General features: G+C 59.8%; 1 protein-coding gene across 4 annotated transcripts in view; it reads left to right on the top strand.

Annotated features, from left to right (window-relative positions):
• Cux1 (cut like homeobox 1) overlaps window positions 1–16,973 on the top strand; it is a 315,533-nt gene extending 298,560 nt beyond the window's left edge. For all 4 annotated transcript variants that reach the window (XM_077106064.1, XM_077106063.1, XM_077106062.1 and 1 more), the window contains exons 15-23: window positions 8,762–8,889; window positions 9,416–9,482; window positions 9,998–10,110; window positions 12,717–12,833; window positions 13,858–13,941; window positions 14,411–14,467; window positions 14,872–14,952; window positions 15,726–15,790; window positions 16,046–16,973. In XM_077106064.1, coding sequence (XP_076962179.1) covers window positions 8,762–8,889; window positions 9,416–9,482; window positions 9,998–10,110; window positions 12,717–12,833; window positions 13,858–13,941; window positions 14,411–14,467; window positions 14,872–14,952; window positions 15,726–15,790; window positions 16,046–16,115 — 782 coding nt within the window. In that variant the 3' untranslated portion in view covers window positions 16,116–16,973. The remainder of the gene's footprint in view (window positions 1–8,761; window positions 8,890–9,415; window positions 9,483–9,997; window positions 10,111–12,716; window positions 12,834–13,857; window positions 13,942–14,410; window positions 14,468–14,871; window positions 14,953–15,725; window positions 15,791–16,045) is intronic.
• Window positions 16,974–17,755: the final 782 nt, after the last annotated feature.

The raw sequence follows: 17,755 nt of genomic DNA, 5'->3' as shown, positions 1-17,755 counted from the left end.
TCTGGCTTCATGAAGGTTTGGCGAGTCTTGGCCAAAGAGGGCACAGGGGCCCTGGACCATCACCTCCAGCAAGAGTGCTTTCTTGCGGGGCCGCCCGGGTCGCTGTGTTTTGGTTGGTTTTCTGTTGCCGTCGCTGCCCTTGCTCACAAGGTTGATCCAGACCATCTCGCCAAGCAGAGGGGTTCTTTAGCACCAGCAGCGGCTGGAGGGCCCACCCAGGAGGGCCTGGTGGGTCTCTCTCCCCACCAGTGTGGTAACGAGCAGGAAGGACCTGGTGAGGGCCAGTGCTCGGTGGTAGAAGCACAGCCAACAAGACCCCCAGCCGCTTGCCCGCGGGGGGGGGGGCAAGTGACCAGTCCCGGCCCACCCGGCAGAGCGTTTCCTTCTGTGCCATGACTTTGCCCCTTCTCTGAGATTGTTGGGGGTCCTGATTTTGTTCTTCTGTCTTTAAATACAGGCCCCCCCAATGAAATGATCACCCCGCCCCCCAGAGGGTTTCCATTTTTCTCTAATTAGTCTATGCATTTCTGCCTCTCCCCCTCCCCCTCCCTCCCTCTCTCTTCCTCTCCCTCCTTCTCCCTCCCCTCCATCATTTTCTGTGTTCCACTCCCGAAGCCCCTCAGAAAATGCTGTGCATTTTGGAGACGTGAGAATTCGTTCAAAATTCTTAAAGCGTTTGAGAATAGCTCATTGTAAACTAAAAGTGGGGAGGGGAATAGAAAGAAGACGGTCCTCCCGCGTCCCTTCCCGTGGATGAGACCTCGCTCTTTGCTTTGTGCAATAACTACTTGCGGTGAGAGCGGGTAGCGCCGGCCACACTCCTGTCCTGACACTGGCACACGCTCACAGTGGCGGCCCAGCCCTCCCCCCCGTGTCGTCCTACGTTTTGGCAGTATTTTATATTTTCTGTAACGCACTAAGTCTTAGGTGTCTAGAGCTCGTCTGTTAACGCTCACATCACAGATTTATTTTCCTTAATCCTCACAAAGACCCAATTGACCAAAAAGAAGAGAAAAACAAAAAAACAACAAAAAAAGGCGTCATTTTTGTACAAATAGCTTTGAGAAGCCCCTTGTGTTGCTGTGACTCATCTCTGACGACATGTTTCTTGCTATTTGTTTTCCACATCGAGAGTCAAGTTGACGCGGCTGGCGTGGGGGGAGGCGCCCGTCGGCCCGGTGTCCCCGGTGTCCCTGGTGTCGCTGTCTGGTTAGCCATACGATGTTCGTCCTCAGCACTGTACACGGTCCCTCTATGATATGGAGAAGCAATATCACTGAACTCACACCATGTATTATTACTATTCACTAGCACCCTAGGTGTGATAATTGAAGTAAATATCTTTTATACAAACACAGGGTGTGTGGGTCGTCTTTCTTTGAAGTGCTCTGGCCTGAGGAAAGCAGCAAACACTGCCCGCGGGTCCCAAGGGCACCGTGAGAACTGCCCTTGTCGGGGCCACTGTCGCGTGGCTTCCAGTCATTCGTGAGCAGAAGCCTGGCGCACTGGGATCTGGGCACCGCGCCCCTGCTGCCCTTGGTCCTCCATCCTACACGTAGTGACAGCTTCCTGGGGCCAGTCTCACTGCTTGATGTCACCCCCACTGTCTGCGACCTTTGACCCAAGAACTTACCTCACTGGTACCTGCTGCCCTGTCCGTCGAATGGAGACACTTCCTGGTCTCAGGCTTGTGGGGACCAGGAACGGTGGCCCAAGGTGCCAAGCACAGCACGGGCTTGGGTGGCCGAGGCCATGGCCAAGTCCCTCTCCCGAGCTGCCTGCACCTGGCCAGAGGCCCAGCCTCGCTGCTCTGGGGAGCTAAGGGGTCCTTACTTTGTCCCTGGCTCCTGGTGTAAAGGACAGGCCAAGTGGGGGGGGTCAGCTGGCACATGGGGAGCGGAGGGGGCGCAGTGGCTTGTGGGTTTGTGGAATGTGGGACTCCTGAGGGGGCCTCTTTCTGGCTGGCGCTGGGTGGCAGAGTTGGCAGAGAGGCTGCTCACGCCCAGGTGACTCGGGTGCTCTTGTTTTGGGATCTACTGGGTGGAACAGAATTGCCATCTGTGCGGTGTGTGACAGTCGGGGAGTGGTTACTTGGTGGCGTGTTAATCCAAGATGATGAACATGAAGCTCCCCTGTGTGGCCTGTAATCATGGCCCCTCCCTCTGAATTAACGTCGTTTTGATTTCCTGTAGCAGGAGCCCCAAGGGCAGGGGGGAGCCCGATTCCCCTGCCACAGGGAGCTCAGCACAGGACTGCGCGCCCTGCCCTGCGGGCTTGGCATTTGACAATCTCGGGTCTAACTCCAGAAACTTCTGTCAGCTAGCCTGGGTCCACCCCCACTTTTTAAAGATCTGTTAACAAAATTAAACTATAACGTGTAAGACAAACAGCAGCACAAGGTCTTTTCACCCAGAAAGCCTCCCTAAGTGCTCTTAAAGTGAAATGTAATTAAGCACAACAGCCATGGCTGGAGGTGTGCGGGTTGGAGGTGTGTGGGCTGGAGGTGTGCGGGCTGGGGGTGCGGGGCTGGAGGTGTGCAGGCATGAGGTGTGCGGGCTGGGAGTGTGGGGCTGGAGGTGTGCAGGCTCTAGCTCTGCAGGCTGCCAGTTCCTGAGGCGGATGAGGAAGCAGGACTCCCTCCCCTGACTGCAGCAGGCGCCCGGTGCCCAGCGAGCTGCTCGGCCTCCAGGCCTTGACCTCCCTGCCTCCCCTGTAGCTCAGTGTGCTTGAACAAAATCATAAGCCTCCTGGTCCTCTGAGAAGGCCATTGCAGATGGCGCTGCATGGTGACAGTTATGCGGCCCTCGAGCCCTCTGCTATGTTTAACGGGACCCGGGAAGGGTAGCCTGGAGAGTGGCTCTCTCCTGGCCCAGCACGCCAGTCGTGCGGGTATGCAACCTGCTGTCCCTGCTGGAGCTCGCCATAGCTTCCCGCGAGGCAAAGAGGCCTGGGCCTAGGCGTGCCGGGCCAATCTGGGACCCCGGCCATCAGTGAACCACCCAGCACAGAGCAGCTATCCTTAATGGAGCGGGACCCACAGCCCTGCCTGGCCTCAGCAGGCCCACCGTGTCCCAGCAGCTCAGGCTGAGAATGTGGTGGGGAGTCTCCCCGCCCCAGCACTCCGGCAGAGTCCCTAGAGAACAAGCCTTAGCAGAGCTGCCCCGAGGGGACAGTGGTGGGCACTGCAGGGACTGAGGCTTGAGGGCCCCGCCTACTGTTGAGAGAGGCATCGTGTGGCACTGCATAGGCTCCCAGGCACCGCCTCTTACCAACTGGTGGCCTGGCCAGTGGACACTGGGGACACCTCTGAAAGGTGAATCTTACTTCCTCATAGAAGTAGGGTGATGAGAATGCTGAGCACACAGGACTCTGGGGACCTGGGACACCTGGAAGCCACAGGGCCCAGCACCTAGCTGTGGTTGTCCCAGTGTAGGTGTCGTCTGGCACCTGAGCAGGGGTTCTGGTGATTGGTGGTGGTCTGGGTTTCTGTTTCATTTCTGGCACTGGAGCCTGAACCCCGGGGCCCTCAACCTCTGAGCCCAGCCCCAGCCCTTTTGATGTTTTACCTGGAGACAGGGTCACTCATTGAGCTGCCCAGGGCCTGTCGAGGTTGCTAAGGCTGGCTTGGAGCTTGGGATCCTCCTGCATCAGCTGCCCGAGCCGCTGGGATTGCAGGTGTGCGCCACTGTGCCCGACCCTAAGCGGGTTTTTTCACCCAGTCCTGCTCCATGTCGGGTGCTCCTCAGGCACCTAGAGACCAGCAGCTGCCGGGTCTTTCCTGGCTACTGATGAGGCCTGTGACAAGCCAGTGGGCACACATGTGGGCAGCAAGGGCCTCCTCCCAGCACCCTCTCCTCATTGCCTCCCATGGCAGGAGGTCACGTCTTTGCAGTCTGTCTGGTGTGGCTGTCTGTCAGGGCAGCTCCCACAGCCAAACCCAGAAGCACTTGAGGAAACTGGAGTCTCTGGGTGGGACAGCAGTTCTCCACTGTGGCAACTCTGTCCCTGGGGACATTTAGCAATATCAGATGTTTTTGTCAGTCACAATAGGAAGGCACCCTTGGCATCTTGAGAGCAGAAGCCAGGAGACCCTGCTAGCTCTCCTACAAGGCATGGGACAGTCCCCCACAGCAAAGAATGACCTGGCCCCACATGTGACCAGGCCCACCCCGCCCCCACGAGGCCACCTCTTTTAGAACCCCTCCACCGGGGTATGCAACAGAAGGTGACTGAGGCCAGCTCTGGACCAGGGACATGCTCCAGGCTGGGCACAAACCCAGAGGAGGTTTGGGGCAGGAAGAGACACCCAGGTCCTGTTGTTTGGGGGCTGGTCACTGAGCACTGACCTGGTGAGGGGCTAGAGGACCTCAGGGTAGAGTGGCTGAAGCAGGTAGAGGCTCTTGCCAGGTAGATGAGGGACAGCAGGTGAAGCAGAAACATGGCGGGCGGGGGGCCACGTCCCCACGCTGACCGCCATACGTGGTCACCGGCAGGCTTGAGGGTGTCTATGTGGGTGTTCTTCCCCGTGTGACGAGAAAGACTGCAGTCCAGGGCGTCTGAAGCACTCTGGGGGTGAGAGTCCCAGCTGGGGAAGTGTGTGTGAATATGGGGTCACTGTGGGCTGCGGCTGGCCGTCGGGGGTCACCGTCAGGTGCGGTTGAGGTGCCAGAGAGATGCTGAGTGGGAGGGAGGCCCAGGAAATGGGGTGGCGGGCAGGAAGGCCCCGAGAGGACTAGAGAATGAGGACGTGGCCACGTGCGGAGGCCTTGGTGGGTCCTGGGTGTGGTGGACACTTGGGCATGGACTTCTCCAAGGTGCTTTGCTGGGGGGGAGGCGGGTAGAGAGAAGGTGCGTGTGCGCCGGGAGCTGCAGCGGGACCCCCACCACACTGTGCCACTGCCAGGGAGAAGCGGAGTCCATGCGCCAGGAGGGGGCAATTTCCTGGGGACACCATTGCACAGGGGCATGTGGCCAGCACCCATGCTGGCAGGGACAGGCACAGCCACCATCACGAGGGGTTGTACCAGGGCAGAGGCATGGAGGGGCCCGTGAGGGAGCCTGCAGGTGGCTGATTGAATAAGACAGGATCCCTGCCTCCAGTGCCCACAGGCCTCGCCACCTGCCACCGGCTGTGAGAAGTCTCTGCCCTTCAGTGGTCCTTGTCCTTGACCTTGGATGGTGGACTCTGCCTCCTTAGATCTTGACATTGCTCTGATCTCCTTCTTCCCTCTGAAATGCACCTTCCAGGACATCTTCCAGATTTTCCCAAAAGGACAAGGTCCCCTACACCTTCAAAAGGGGAGAGGACAGAGGTGAGGCCAGCCCCCACCTCTCTGGCACTCGCTCGTCCTGCTAGCTGCAGACTGTCCCCACGCCCTCCCACGGGCTCTCTTGCACAGCCACCCCCCGCCACAGGGTCCCCCACAACCTGCGTCACTGCTGGACACCTGTCCCCAGCACTCGCCCCTCCCCCACCCGCCATTGCCCTGGGCTCACGGCCCTGGATCCTCTCCAGTGGGTCCACAGCCCTCCCCGCCTCCGCCTTTCTGTGGCTTTCTGTCCCCTGACTCCTGCCACCTCTTCCCCAGGTTTTTGTGGCACTCCCCTGAGATGTCACCACAAGCTCTGCCACTGTCGCTGCTGCACCCTCTGGGTTCCTTGCCTGGGCGCCCAGGTCCACGTCCCCACCATACAGTCCCTTAGTTGTCCCACGGTACTACGTGGTTCCAGAGCCACCCGCCCCTCCGTCCCCATCCCAGGGGGCCGGGGCCAGGCCAGAACCCCTGAGTTCTGTACACAAAGGATCCAGGCTGTCACCAGCACTTCTTCCACCTTGTCCCAGAGCGGAGTTGCCCAGGTCCAAACCCCGCCGGCCTGGGGTCACAAAAGCCCTAAAGGGCAGGGGTCAAAGTGCAGCTCTGGAGGAGTCCCGCCCAGGCGCTCCTCTGATGCCCTGTGGCCACCCAGGAATTGACCCCCAACTTGTTGGTCTGTGTGTCCCCTCCTCCTGCAGAGGGGGCAGGGAGCGTCCACAGCTCCTCCAAGAAAGGACTGGAGCTGAGACCCTCCTCAGGGTGCCTCGCAGGCCGCCTCCTGCCTCCTCACCCCTAGCGTGGAGGGACGGGTCCCAGGCACAGCTCTGTCACTGCTGGGGTCCGCCTGGCCTGTCCTTGCTGTCTCAGGTGCCCGCCCTGCCCTGGGGCTTCCCTGCAGCCTCTCCCCCAGGGCCTCCCTGCCCTCTGACCTCTACCCAGCCTCTCCTCTGGGCCTCACAAGCCGTCATCCTCCATTTCTGCTGCACACAGACACCAGCCAGTGTCCCCCAGATCCATGTCCTCAGAGATGGTGTCCCCTGACCCTCATCCTGGGCCCAGAGCTCCACAATGTCATACCTGTAGCTACAGCAGAAGGCTGTCCAGAGCAGCTAGACACAGGACACACTGACCATCCCCAAGGAGGCTAAGCTGGCAGCCTGGGTGGAGGTCTGCTCTCAGGACCCTCACACACGTGCAGAATGTCACCTGTATGCACAGGCAGGGACCATGAGCCCACCCCCAGCAGCTGGCCCAGGCTCTCCCAGCCTCCCCCATTTCCTCTGGTGGCTCTTGAAGCTGCAGGTTGCGCCCACCCTGGAAACCAAGCCGAGCCATGCTTGGGTGGCACAGGCTGGTGGCCGATAAAACAAGCAGGTCCCGGAGCCATCTCACTGGCCTTTGAGCCAGCCCTTGTGCCACTTCTGCAAGGTCCCTGCCCCACGCACACCCCCAGAGGAGAGGTTTCTCAGAGGTTTCACTCTGGTGGGCAGTGGTCACCTGCCCTCAGTTCCCCATGTCAGCCCCGCACCTGTGACCTGTGTGCCCTCATCCCTGAATGCCCTTCACCTGCACCTTGTCTGGGACTCTGTCTACCCCACCCAGGCAGAATAAGTCCCTGCACCGCTGTGGACAGGCTTCTGTTTGCAGTTGCTCCTGTGGCCTCTCTTGCCAGGAAATGAACCCCATCCCCTCCCTCAGTCCAGGCCCTTCACCTCTATTAATGCTACCCAAGCTTCTGTTAGCTTGATTTCTTTCTTTTTTTCTTTCTTTTTTAATACTGAGGATTAAACCCAGGGCCTCATGCATACTGGGCAAAAGGTCTACCCCTGAGATGTACCCCTAGTCCTGTTTGCTTACTTTGAGATAGGGTCTGCCTTGAAGTTGTGATCCTCTGGCCTCAGCCTCCTGAGTGAGTGGCTGGGATCACAGGCGGGCACTGCTTGGCTTCTCTGGCCTTCTGTAGGTCACCACCCAGTGCCAGTTCCCACTAGCTTCCTGGCTGTCCTCTCCCTCCATGTCCTGGACTTCCATCCATAGCCCTCCTGAGCATGCATGGTGCGGAGGCGCAGGCTCGGCAGTCCCATCTCCAGGCCTGGGCCCAAGGCCAAGGTCGTGGCAAGTTTGTCCTTTCTGGGTCTCCCCACTGGGGTCCGCTAAAGCTCCACCCCTGCCCCGCAGCCCGCCCTCAGTCCGCCGCCCCCCTTCCTCACCACCGCCTGCCAGCCAGGAATAGGGAAGGGGCCCGCCTGTCTGAGGAAGGAGTCCATCTGGGGCCTGAGCAGTGGGGACTGTGGTGTGGGGAAGCACTGGGAGACCGGGCACGGCTGGTTCCGCCCCAGGTGGGACCCTCTGTTCTGAATGATCAGACTGTCACAGGGTGCGGAAAGGGCGTGGCAGGTGGTGGGCACCAGGAGGTGGAGCAGTGGGGTGAGGTGGGGCTGTCCCCTGGCCCAGGGCCGGTTGGACAGCTGGTCAGCAGGCTGCCCAGTGAGGAGCCTGTTCACAGATCACTGCCTGGAGTCTGAGCATTTCTGAGACCACAGTGCCCCCTGGTGGCCATGCAGGCCACCCAGAAGGACAGGGCCCCACAGCTCACCAAGGAAGGTCTGTCATCACCATTTTATAAAAGAGGTCCAGAGAGGGTGGTCCAGCTGCCTGGAGTCACACAGCCAGAAGCAGACCCATACCTCATCCTGGGATGTGATCATCTCCCAGGACTCTGCTGTCCTAGCCAGTGACCACTGAAGGCATCCTGGAGACCAGGCTTGGAGAACTTACCCACCATCTCCCACCCTCCTACAGGGGCAGAGGTCTCCAAACAGAACTAGTTTGGATTTGCCTCCTAGCAAAGATGATCCTGGGGTTTGATTCACAGCACCAGGCGCGGGGCTGGTAGCAGGGGCTAGCTCCTGGATAGGGGAGAGGGACAGGGCTGTGGGTCAGAGAACTCTGGGGGCCACCCGACACTCACCTCTGCCACCCTGTCCACTGCTGCATCTGGAGCCTGTTGCAGGGGGCACCACCCAGGTCTGGGCTCAGCTCCAGAGATGGGCCCCCCCTGTCCCCCCCACACCTCACCTGTTTTTCTCAGCCCCTCCCACCTGGGCCCTCTCTGGTCATGATCCCAGGACATAAGAAACTGGGGGCTCACTGGGGAAGCCTGGGGCTCCTTGCCCTGCTTGACAGAGGCAAGTGAGACCCACAGGGGAGAAGGAGCCGTCCAGGGTCACCAGGAAGGTCTTGGACAGAAGTGGGGTGCCCCCATTTCTCCTAAATCCAGGCCCGGGTTCCTTCCCCTCCCCTGGGGACCCAGGCCCAGAGTGGTTGCAGCCAGCACCTCTTGGGCAGTGGCGGTGTGGAGGGAATGGCCAATGGACCGTGAGCCGCAGGGGCAAGCCAGGGGTCACGTCAGGTCCTCTGAGGGTTGCATTTTCCTTTGGCTGCAGGGCGCTGTGCAGAGCTGCAGATGCACGTCACCCAGGCCATGGCCACGGCCACTGAGCAGAGAGAGCTGATTGCTCGCTTAGAGCAGGACCTGAGCACCATCCAGTCCCTCCGGCGCCCGGATGCCGAGGTGAGCGCCACTCCCCTCTGCCCTTCCCCAGGCCCCCGTCCTTTCAGCCTTAGGAACCCTGGGCCTCCCAGGTCAGCCCCCCATGACTCTGCAGCTGGGTAAGCCCACCCCGCCCTAAACCCAGGGGGCGCACCCACATCTTCTGGGCTCCCCGCTCCCCCGGGCTAGCCACTGTCCTCCCCGTGGGCAGAGGCAAGGCCAGGCTCCTGCACCCCTCTCTCGGCTGAAGCATCCGAGGCCCCAGACCACAGAAGGCCCCCAGGGGCATGGCATCACCCTCACAGCCAAGGAGGTGTGGCTGCCCAGGTCCCACAGCGTCCGGCTGCTGGGCCAGGGTTGCCCAGGCTCTGGTGCCGGTCAGGGCCCAGTGGCCAGGTGAGAGCCACGCAGCTGAACTCCCTCAGGAGCACCCCAGGGCCCAGCCCATGCAGGCCAGCAGTTCCTCCACCCGACTTGGCTTGGCCACCCTGAGAGAGGGCGGTCAGTGCCCGGATGTGGGACCACCTGCGTCTCTCCCCCACCTCAGGGTGCTGCTGAGCAAGGCCTGGAGAAGATCCCAGAGCCCATCAAGGAGGCCACCGCCCTGTTCTATGGTGAGGAGGGGCCCAGGGAGCGGGGCTGGGGGCAGGTGCAGGCGGAGAGCCCAGAGCCCCCAAGGACGCTCCCCGTCCTCAACAGAGGAGCCCCCACCCCAACAATGCAGCAGTGACCTCAAAAGCAGCAGGTCGGCCCCCGCGCCCACCCTGTGTCCTGCCGTGGCTTTAGTGCCACAAGGCAGCTGAGGGGAGGCAGCCTCCTCAGGACTGAGGCCAGAACCTGAGGCTGTCGCACCAGGATTTGGGGGTGTGTCCACGCCTCCCCAGTTCCCTCAGTGTCTCTTTGCTTGACAAGGGACGGGTGTGACAGAGGCAGTGGCCCTGCATCCATTCAGAGTAACAGGGCGGAGGAGCCCCTGGCCCCATGGCAGTGCAGATCGGTGCCCTCTCAGGCTCCCTGGCTGCCCCTCCCCTTCACACACCTGCTCACACCTGGGGTCCGACTTCCACCTCAAGGCCTGGGCCACCCATGTCTCCTGCCACCCCAAGCCACCGTCTCCACTCTCTCCCAGGACCCTCCCCACCAGCCAGCGGCACCCTCCCTGAGGGCCAGGTGGATTCCCTGCTCTCCATCATCTCCAGCCAGAGGGAGCGCTTCCGTACCCGGAACCAGGAGCTAGAGGCTGTGAGTCACATCCTTCTATCCCCTGCATGCCAGGGTCCTGAGGACACAGTGGGAGAACACCTGGGCCCAGAGGAGGAAACTGTCACAGACCTTAAACTGCAGTGAGAAGGGGCCTGTCCTGTGCGGTCAGGGAGGGCTTCCTGGAGGAGGCCGCGCCATGCTGAGTCCTAAGAATCAGGCTCAAGGTGGCACACACAGGACCTGCTCCAGGTTGCAGGAAGGAAGCCCAAGACAGGCGGGCACCAGGCAGGCACCAGGCTGCTGCCAGGACAGCCCCAAGGGATTTAACCAACGGAGTGCGGCTGTGATGGACAGCAAGGCGGGTCACACGGGCGCCAGGGCAGGACAGAAGGTGACCGGGCCGTGATTACGATGGTCCAGGAGGAAACGCCCACCTGAGGTGGGGGTGGGCAGCAAGGCCAGGCGGGAGAGAGGGGGGCTGGGAACCCCGTGGAGATGAACAGTGAAGGGACCTCAAGGGGTCAGGAGACCAAGGAGCCCAAAGAGCCTGCTGGCCGCTGACCCACACCAGGACCTTCCTGGAGGGCACATGAGGGAGGGCCTGCCCTGCATGGGTGACCAATCTGGACTTGAGAGGTGCTGTGGGCCCCAGAGGAGGGGCCTCCATAGGGTGTTGTCCACAAGTGGCTGGTGCTGCAGGGACGAGGTCCCAAAAGAGGACGGAAGAGAGCCCTGGAGGGCCTGGGAGGGAGCAGGAGGAGCAGGAGCAGGTGTCCAGACACGACGCCCAGCCAGGGCCTGGGTGTCCCCAGGGAGGCACGGACACCGAATGCAGCTGGGCAGAGAGCCGGGTGACAGAGCAGGGAAACATGTGGGTGTGGCACTGCCCTGGCCTTGGGGCTCTGGAGCCAGTCCTGGGACTCTCCCCTAAGGACGGACGCTCTCCCAGTGGGAGGGGTCGGGAAGTCACAGAACCTCCTCATAGACCGCAGGCCCCACCAGAGCCATCAGCAACGGGCATGGTCACACCTAAGGACCCTCTGCCACCCAGCTCTGGAGCAAGAGGCTGTGCAGAAGGAGCCACCAGGGCTGCAGGTGTAACCTAGGAACCTCCTGGCCCTCAGGCCCCGGGGACAGCCCCGGTGGGAAGGCCAGGAGACACAGGAAGTGGGGGAGCAAAAGCCTTTAGAGGGTTCCAGCTTATGCTTGTGCCGGGCATGGGGGTGCAGCTCAGGAGGCTGAGGCAGGAGGATGGCAAGTTCAAGGCCGGCCTCAGCAACTGAGCAAGACCCTGTCTCAAAAATAAAAAGGACTGGGAGTGTGGCTCGGTGGTAGAGCACCCCTCGATTTAATCCCTGCACCCCCCAAAATAATAACAATTTTAGACCTGGTACCAAAACCTTTCTTAAAAGTCATGGTGAAGTAAACTAACGTAACATAAACTTACCATCCCAACCAATAAGTACACTCACACTGTACCACCGTCACCCCGGCCACCTCCTGAGCTCTGCATCCTGCAAGTCTGAACCTCCACCCACTCAGGTCCCCACTCTTCCTCGGCTGGCACCTGGCAGCTGCCACCCTGCTTCTGTCTCTAGGAACTGAACCACAATTTTCTTTCTCACTTCACATAAGTGGATTCATACTGTATTTTCCTTTGTGACCGGCTTAGTTCACTTACTGTCATGTCCTCAAGGTTGATCCATGTTGTACCATATGTCCCAATGTCCCTCCTTTTAAGAACTGCTCCATTTTCTGCATGTGCCACATTTTATTTGTCCACTCCCCTGCGAGACCTCTGGGCTGCCCCCGGGCTGTGGCTGTCAAGAGCAGTGTTCACGAGGGTGTACAGATGACATTCCTTCCAGACCCTGCTCTCCTATTATTTTGGACGTGATCCCAGAAGGGGCCTTGCCAGAGCGTGTGACAGTTCTACATTCGATTTTTCAAGGAACATGGCCACACTGCCATGTACCTCTTGGTACTGCTTGAATTTTGAACAGCGGAAAGGAAACCCCCGTTCACACACTTGAGGAAATTGAAACACGAGATCCCATTTCCTCTCGCCTTTAGGTCAGCCAACATTAAACCCACACGGCTCCGATTCCATTTCTGTGAAATGTCCAGGAAGTGACTGCCAGGGGCGGGGGACAGGGGGACGGCCAGGTGCAGGGATTCTTGCTAGGGTGATAAAAATGTCCTGAAATTAAATGATGGAGATGGTTGGACATGGTGAGTGGACTGCATTGTCCACATAAAGATGGTGACATTTATGGGATTGGATCAGACCTCCGTGGCTTACAGAGGCTGGGGACCCGGCTCAGAGGTAGAGCCCTGGCCTACCAAGTGCAAGGACCTGGGTTTGACCCCCAGCAGTGCATTAATAATAATAGGAGTTGTGATGATCATCTAAAAGGCTGGTAACACCCCAACCAAATAAACTATGAAGACACCTGACCCCAGACGGTGACCTGGGCTGGGACCAGGAAGAAAAGGGGAACTTCCAAGAGGGGCAGCCATGAGCAATGTCCAGCAGGTCAAGGAGAAGGCCATGGGCACAGAGAGGGGCTTGGTAGAGGGCAGTACTTGTGCCAGTGTGGAGCCCTCTGACCCTGGCCCTCCCGCCTGCCCACTGCCCCCCACAGGAGAGCCGCCTGGCCCAGCACACCATCCAAGCCCTGCAGGGCGAGCTGGACAGTCTGCGCGCCGACAACATCAAGCTCTTCGAGAAGATCAAGTTCCTGCAGAGCTACCCAGGCCGGGTGAGCGCCCTCCCGGTCAGCCCCAGGGGGCCAGATGGAGGGAGAGGCTGGTCAGGGCCTTGAGATGGGAAGGTTGGGGGAATGACCTGTGGGGCAACCCTGGGCCTGGGGGACCTCCGAGGCCATCCAGCACCCCGACTCTCGTCAGCCAACCTCCCTATGCTCAGAGTGGACCCCATGGGTTCACTCAAAAATCCAGCAGGGAGGTGGGTCCTGGACCAGGGGCCCACCATCCCAGGCAACCCTTCTGTGAAATGGTGGTGACCCACTAGTGCACCCCAGGATCTGGGCACTTAACCCTAGGAGTACTGAGCACTCAGGACAGGCTGGGAACTGGAATGTTTTATACATATATATATTTAAAAAAATTCAGAAATTCCATTCCAGTTGAGAATGCTGTCCCTGGTGCCCTTCGGCCCCCAGGCCTCTCAGGGGTCCCCGCCTGCAAGGAAACCCTTTCTGTGACCAAGGGAAGACGGAGCGGGAAGTAAAGGGGAGGGAGCTCAGACAGACGCCGTGGCGCCCCACCCCCACCCCCACCCCCACCCCCACCCCCACCCGCTGGAGCTGCGCTGCTATGCTGCTCTCCTGCCACCAGAGGGCGCCCAGACTCCGCGAACCAGTGCTGCTCCAAGTGGCTGCCTCCCCCAACCCCCAGCAACCCTCTCCAAACCTACCAAGCCGGCATCCTGGCCCACACCTGTGGTCCCAGCTACTAGGAAGATGGTGGCAGGAAAATGGCTTGAGCCCACAAATTAGAGGCCAGCCTCAGTAACTCGTACCCAGGCCCAGCCCTGTCCTGTCCCACCTGGGCCTCGGTTCCCTAGAGGTAACCAGAGGTGAGCCTGACGCCTGGGGAGGAGACAGAACTCTGACCCCAGGCCAGAGCCAGTGGTCACATTCACTGTCACCCAGCACCCTCTCCCAGCCTTGCGGAAGCCGTGGCTGTTGGCCTGCCTTCCCTGAGCACTGCCTGCCTGCTGGGCCGTACCCCTGACGGGCTTCTCCTCCTCCCCGTGTGTAGGGTGGCAGCAGTGACGACACTGAGCTGCGATACTCGACCCAATATGAGGAGCGTCTGGACCCCTTCTCCTCCTTCAGCAAGCGGGTCAGTGCAGGGGGCCTGAGCAGTTCCCGCCCACCTGGCCAGGCCACTCCCTTCCCTATGCCCATCTGTTCTCCCCGGCTCTGCATGCCCAGGCCCTCCCTGACCAGCAGCTCCACACTGCTTCAGTGCCATAGAGGCCCAGGACACCCCCAGGAAGGCCTCAGTGGCTCTCTGTGGGCGTGTGGCAGTGAGCAGGTTCACCAAGTGCCCCCATGGGGCAGGCAGACAAGCAAGGGGGTCCCACTCCCCACAATGGTGATGGCCTCCCCTGCCCACCTGCCTAAGCCTTCCTCTCCAGGAAGAGCTTTTTACACAGGCATTAGGGGCCCTGGGAGTGGGGGAGTCACACAGATGCTGGGGGAGCCCAGAATGTCGCACTGAGTGGGACTGTCACCAGGGGGCCCGTAGCAGCCACCTAGGGCTCTGCAGCCCTCTCTGGGTCCTTTCTTCATCGTCTCTCCTCCTTCAGGAGCGGCAGAGGAAGTACCTGAGCCTGAGCCCCTGGGACAAGGCCACACTAAGCATGGTGAGTCCCCACACTTGTGCCTACCTGGGACAGACAGGAACATCTATCTCTAGGCACCATGGCACCTGCCCTCCAGCCCCATCAGGAGAAACCCCAGGGGCCAACAGACCTCTCCCATGTCCTAACAAGGGGGGCCATGTGACTGGGGAAATGGGACAGGGTCCTTCCCTCTCCCCAGCAGCTCCTCTGATAACACCATTCACTGTGGGCTCTGGAACTGGGCTGCAGGGGGGCGCCATTCTTCGAAATCCTGTAGCTGGACTTCCCCCTCCATCCGCCCCCTTCCATACATTGTAGAAGGGTCCCCAGCTCCCAGCCCTTCCCTCCCCTTGCAGCCCCAGCGCCCCTTTGCAAGAGCCAGGGGCAACCCTTTCCCACCCTCCCACTCCCTGTTTGCCCCCCAGGGTCGTCTGGTCCTCTCCAACAAGATGGCCCGCACCATCGGCTTCTTCTACACCCTCTTCCTGCATTGCCTGGTCTTCTTGGTGAGTGTCCAGACAATGGGCCAGTGGTGTCACCATGCTCTGCTGACCTTCAGGGCAGCAGGACCCTGTTACTGTGGCCTCCTCAAAGCCACGCCCTCAGTTCTGAGCCACTCCTCTCCCTTGGGTCCCCATCCTGGGGATAAAGAGCACTCCAGACTTGGATTGGATTCTCTGACTAGGGCACAGCCTGGCCACTCAGGGGAGGAGGCCTGGTTGACCACAGCCACTGACCCAGACCTGAGGGGCTTGGTGGAAAGAAAGGCCTTGGTGGGAGCCTGAGGCAAGAGGGACCAGGTCTAACAAATCCCCCCAGTGACTGCCGGGTGGGCTGTCCAGAGAAAGGACATCCAGAACCACATCTCCCCAAGTCAGAGGGGCACTGGAGTCAGTGGCCTGGGGATGCCTCTGTGTCTGCCACAGTGGAGAGGAGAGGGCCAGCCTGTTGTACGGAGACTCCAGCCTCAGGGACTCACCTCCAGCCAGCCTGTCCCATGGCCCCTACAGAGCTAGCCTGGGCTCCCACTCTGACTGCAGGGCCCAGCACCTCCTGGACCTGTCAGAAGTATGCCCCGTGTCAGGGCCATTCCTCTGTGTCTGGACCCATCGGACCTCCTGTAAGACAAGCAAGCTCAGGAGTGTCTCTGCAGCCCACTTCCCTGGGGCTGAGGCCACAGGACATTTCTGTCCCCAGAGTGCAGACACAGGGGCCATGGGTGGGCTGTGGGAGTGGCCATGAGGTGGGTGGGCAGCTCACACTGTCTCCATCTGGTCAGGTGCTCTACAAGCTGGCCTGGAGCGAGAGTGTGGAGAGGGACTGTGCCGCCACCTGCGCCAAGAAGTGAGAATGTCCCCTGTTCCCAAAACCCAAAATCTAGTCCCCGAACTCCCACCTCCCTCCTCAATACCACACCAAGCCCCTCCCTCATGATGCCTGCTCCTCAGGCTGTCCACCACAGCTCCATCCTGTCCTCTCCCAGCCCTCCACCATGCCCACTTCCCCAGGGCCATCTGTCACATGGGATGTGCCCCCCACACACACACACACACTTCTCTCCTTTGCATGTTTAGCCTCAGAAGTGGTTTCTGTTCCCAGGTTTGCCGATCACCTGCACAAGTTCCACGAGAAGGACAACAGGGCGGCAGCTGGTGATTTGTGGCAGTGATACCACAAATACAGTGATACCGCTGCAACAGTGTGGCTGCGTCCCCATCCCTGCTTGATCAGTTGCTTCTAATGAGTTAGGCTTCCCTTGACACCCCCCACCAACGTGGAAACTGTCATTGTCCTTGGTCCAATAGCTTCCAGAGGTCCCAGGTCCCCTTGAGCTCCTTAAAAGAATGTCAGAGCCACATCAGGGTTCCCTAGGTCCAGACAGCCCCCTAATGCCTGGCCAGGCTGACCAAATGCTCCACCTGCCTGGCCTGGGCTCCGCACACAGCCTGGCCTCTAGCACTGGTGGCAGAGACCCCAGCTGTGACACTCAGCTGATTTGGGCATTGGTTAAACCAGTTTGGACTCCTTAGGCCTGGGCTTTGACATCCCCTTTTGCTCCCCTAGGATCTCCCTCACACCCTGAATGAGATGTCAGGTCCTTCCTGTAGGCTACTGGGCTTTGAGTCAGACCTCCCTGGTCTGCCTCTGTCACTGGTCTACCCCCCCCCCCCCTTGCAATAGAACATAGACAAGGTTAGACAAGAACTAGTTTACTCATGCCCCACCCCCATCCCCAGAGTATGGAACAGTTTCTGCTACCCCCTCCCTGCCCCCAGACACAAGTGATTTCTGCTTTTTTCTTTAGCAAGATATTCTGGTTTCTAGATGAGGAAGTGCCTCCAACAAGATCCCAGGGCCCCCAGGCTCCTCAGACCCAAGAAGGGTCCCAGTGCCTCTCAGCCACGCAGAACTGACTGTGGGCCACCGTAGCATGGCCACCTCTGGGGGCCACTGGCAGATCTCCTTAGTTAGGTTTGCGTTTCCCGCTCAGCCTTGCATGTTTGAATAAACCATAGTTGCAGCCACACTGCTGCCCATGCTCTGTGACTCCTGAGCTCTGGGACACTGGGGTTCTGGAGGCCAGTTGATGCCTGCAGCACCACCCCAGGATCAGGGCTGGTCTGTCCATATGGGGCAGGGCCCTGGCATACAGGAAGTCTCTCCCGCTCTTCCTGTCCCCAAGAATTCTGAGTGCATTTAGAGTTTTGCTGAAACCCAAACCCACAGCATCTGGGCTCTCTTGGGCAGGCTTGCAACCCCATCAAAAAGGGAAACCAGTTCCTTTCTTCACAGTCAGCTGTCAGGCTGTGGTTGGGGCCTAATGTTTTTGGTGGGTCAACATCCCTTCCTGGGGAATCCCTGCTTCCCTTTCTGTACGCACCAGAGCTGGATCTAGAGCAGGGCTCCTTTCCCTTGGGTCCCCCAGGTGCCAGAACTCATATTCATCAGAGCTTTGAACACCAGTCTTGCATGGGGATTCCCTGGAACCACTGGACTGTGCCACCTCATCCCCATGCCAGCTCCACTCACATACACTATCTCATTTTGGTCTGTGGTAGCTGGCCTTACCCACTAGGCTGGCTCCAAACCTGGCTCCTGCCCTGCAGTCCACCAGACCAGAGTCCCCTATGCCACATCTGCCTCGAGCTTCTTCCTGAATGCTAGAGCTTGTGCCTGCAGGGGTCTTCCTTTGAGTTCTTACTACCAGGACCCCTCACCATCTCTTCCCTCAGAACTTCCTCCAAGGCCCCAGAGCTTCCTGTACTCCAAGACACAAGATGGACTGTCCTCTCTGACCCTCATTCCTGT

This window comes from Callospermophilus lateralis, chromosome 19 (genome assembly GCF_048772815.1).
Source record: "Callospermophilus lateralis isolate mCalLat2 chromosome 19, mCalLat2.hap1, whole genome shotgun sequence".
Lineage (NCBI taxonomy): Eukaryota > Metazoa > Chordata > Mammalia > Rodentia > Sciuridae > Callospermophilus > Callospermophilus lateralis.
The sequence above is the reverse complement of the archived record's forward strand: the minus strand, read 5'-3'. Positions and strand labels throughout refer to the sequence as shown.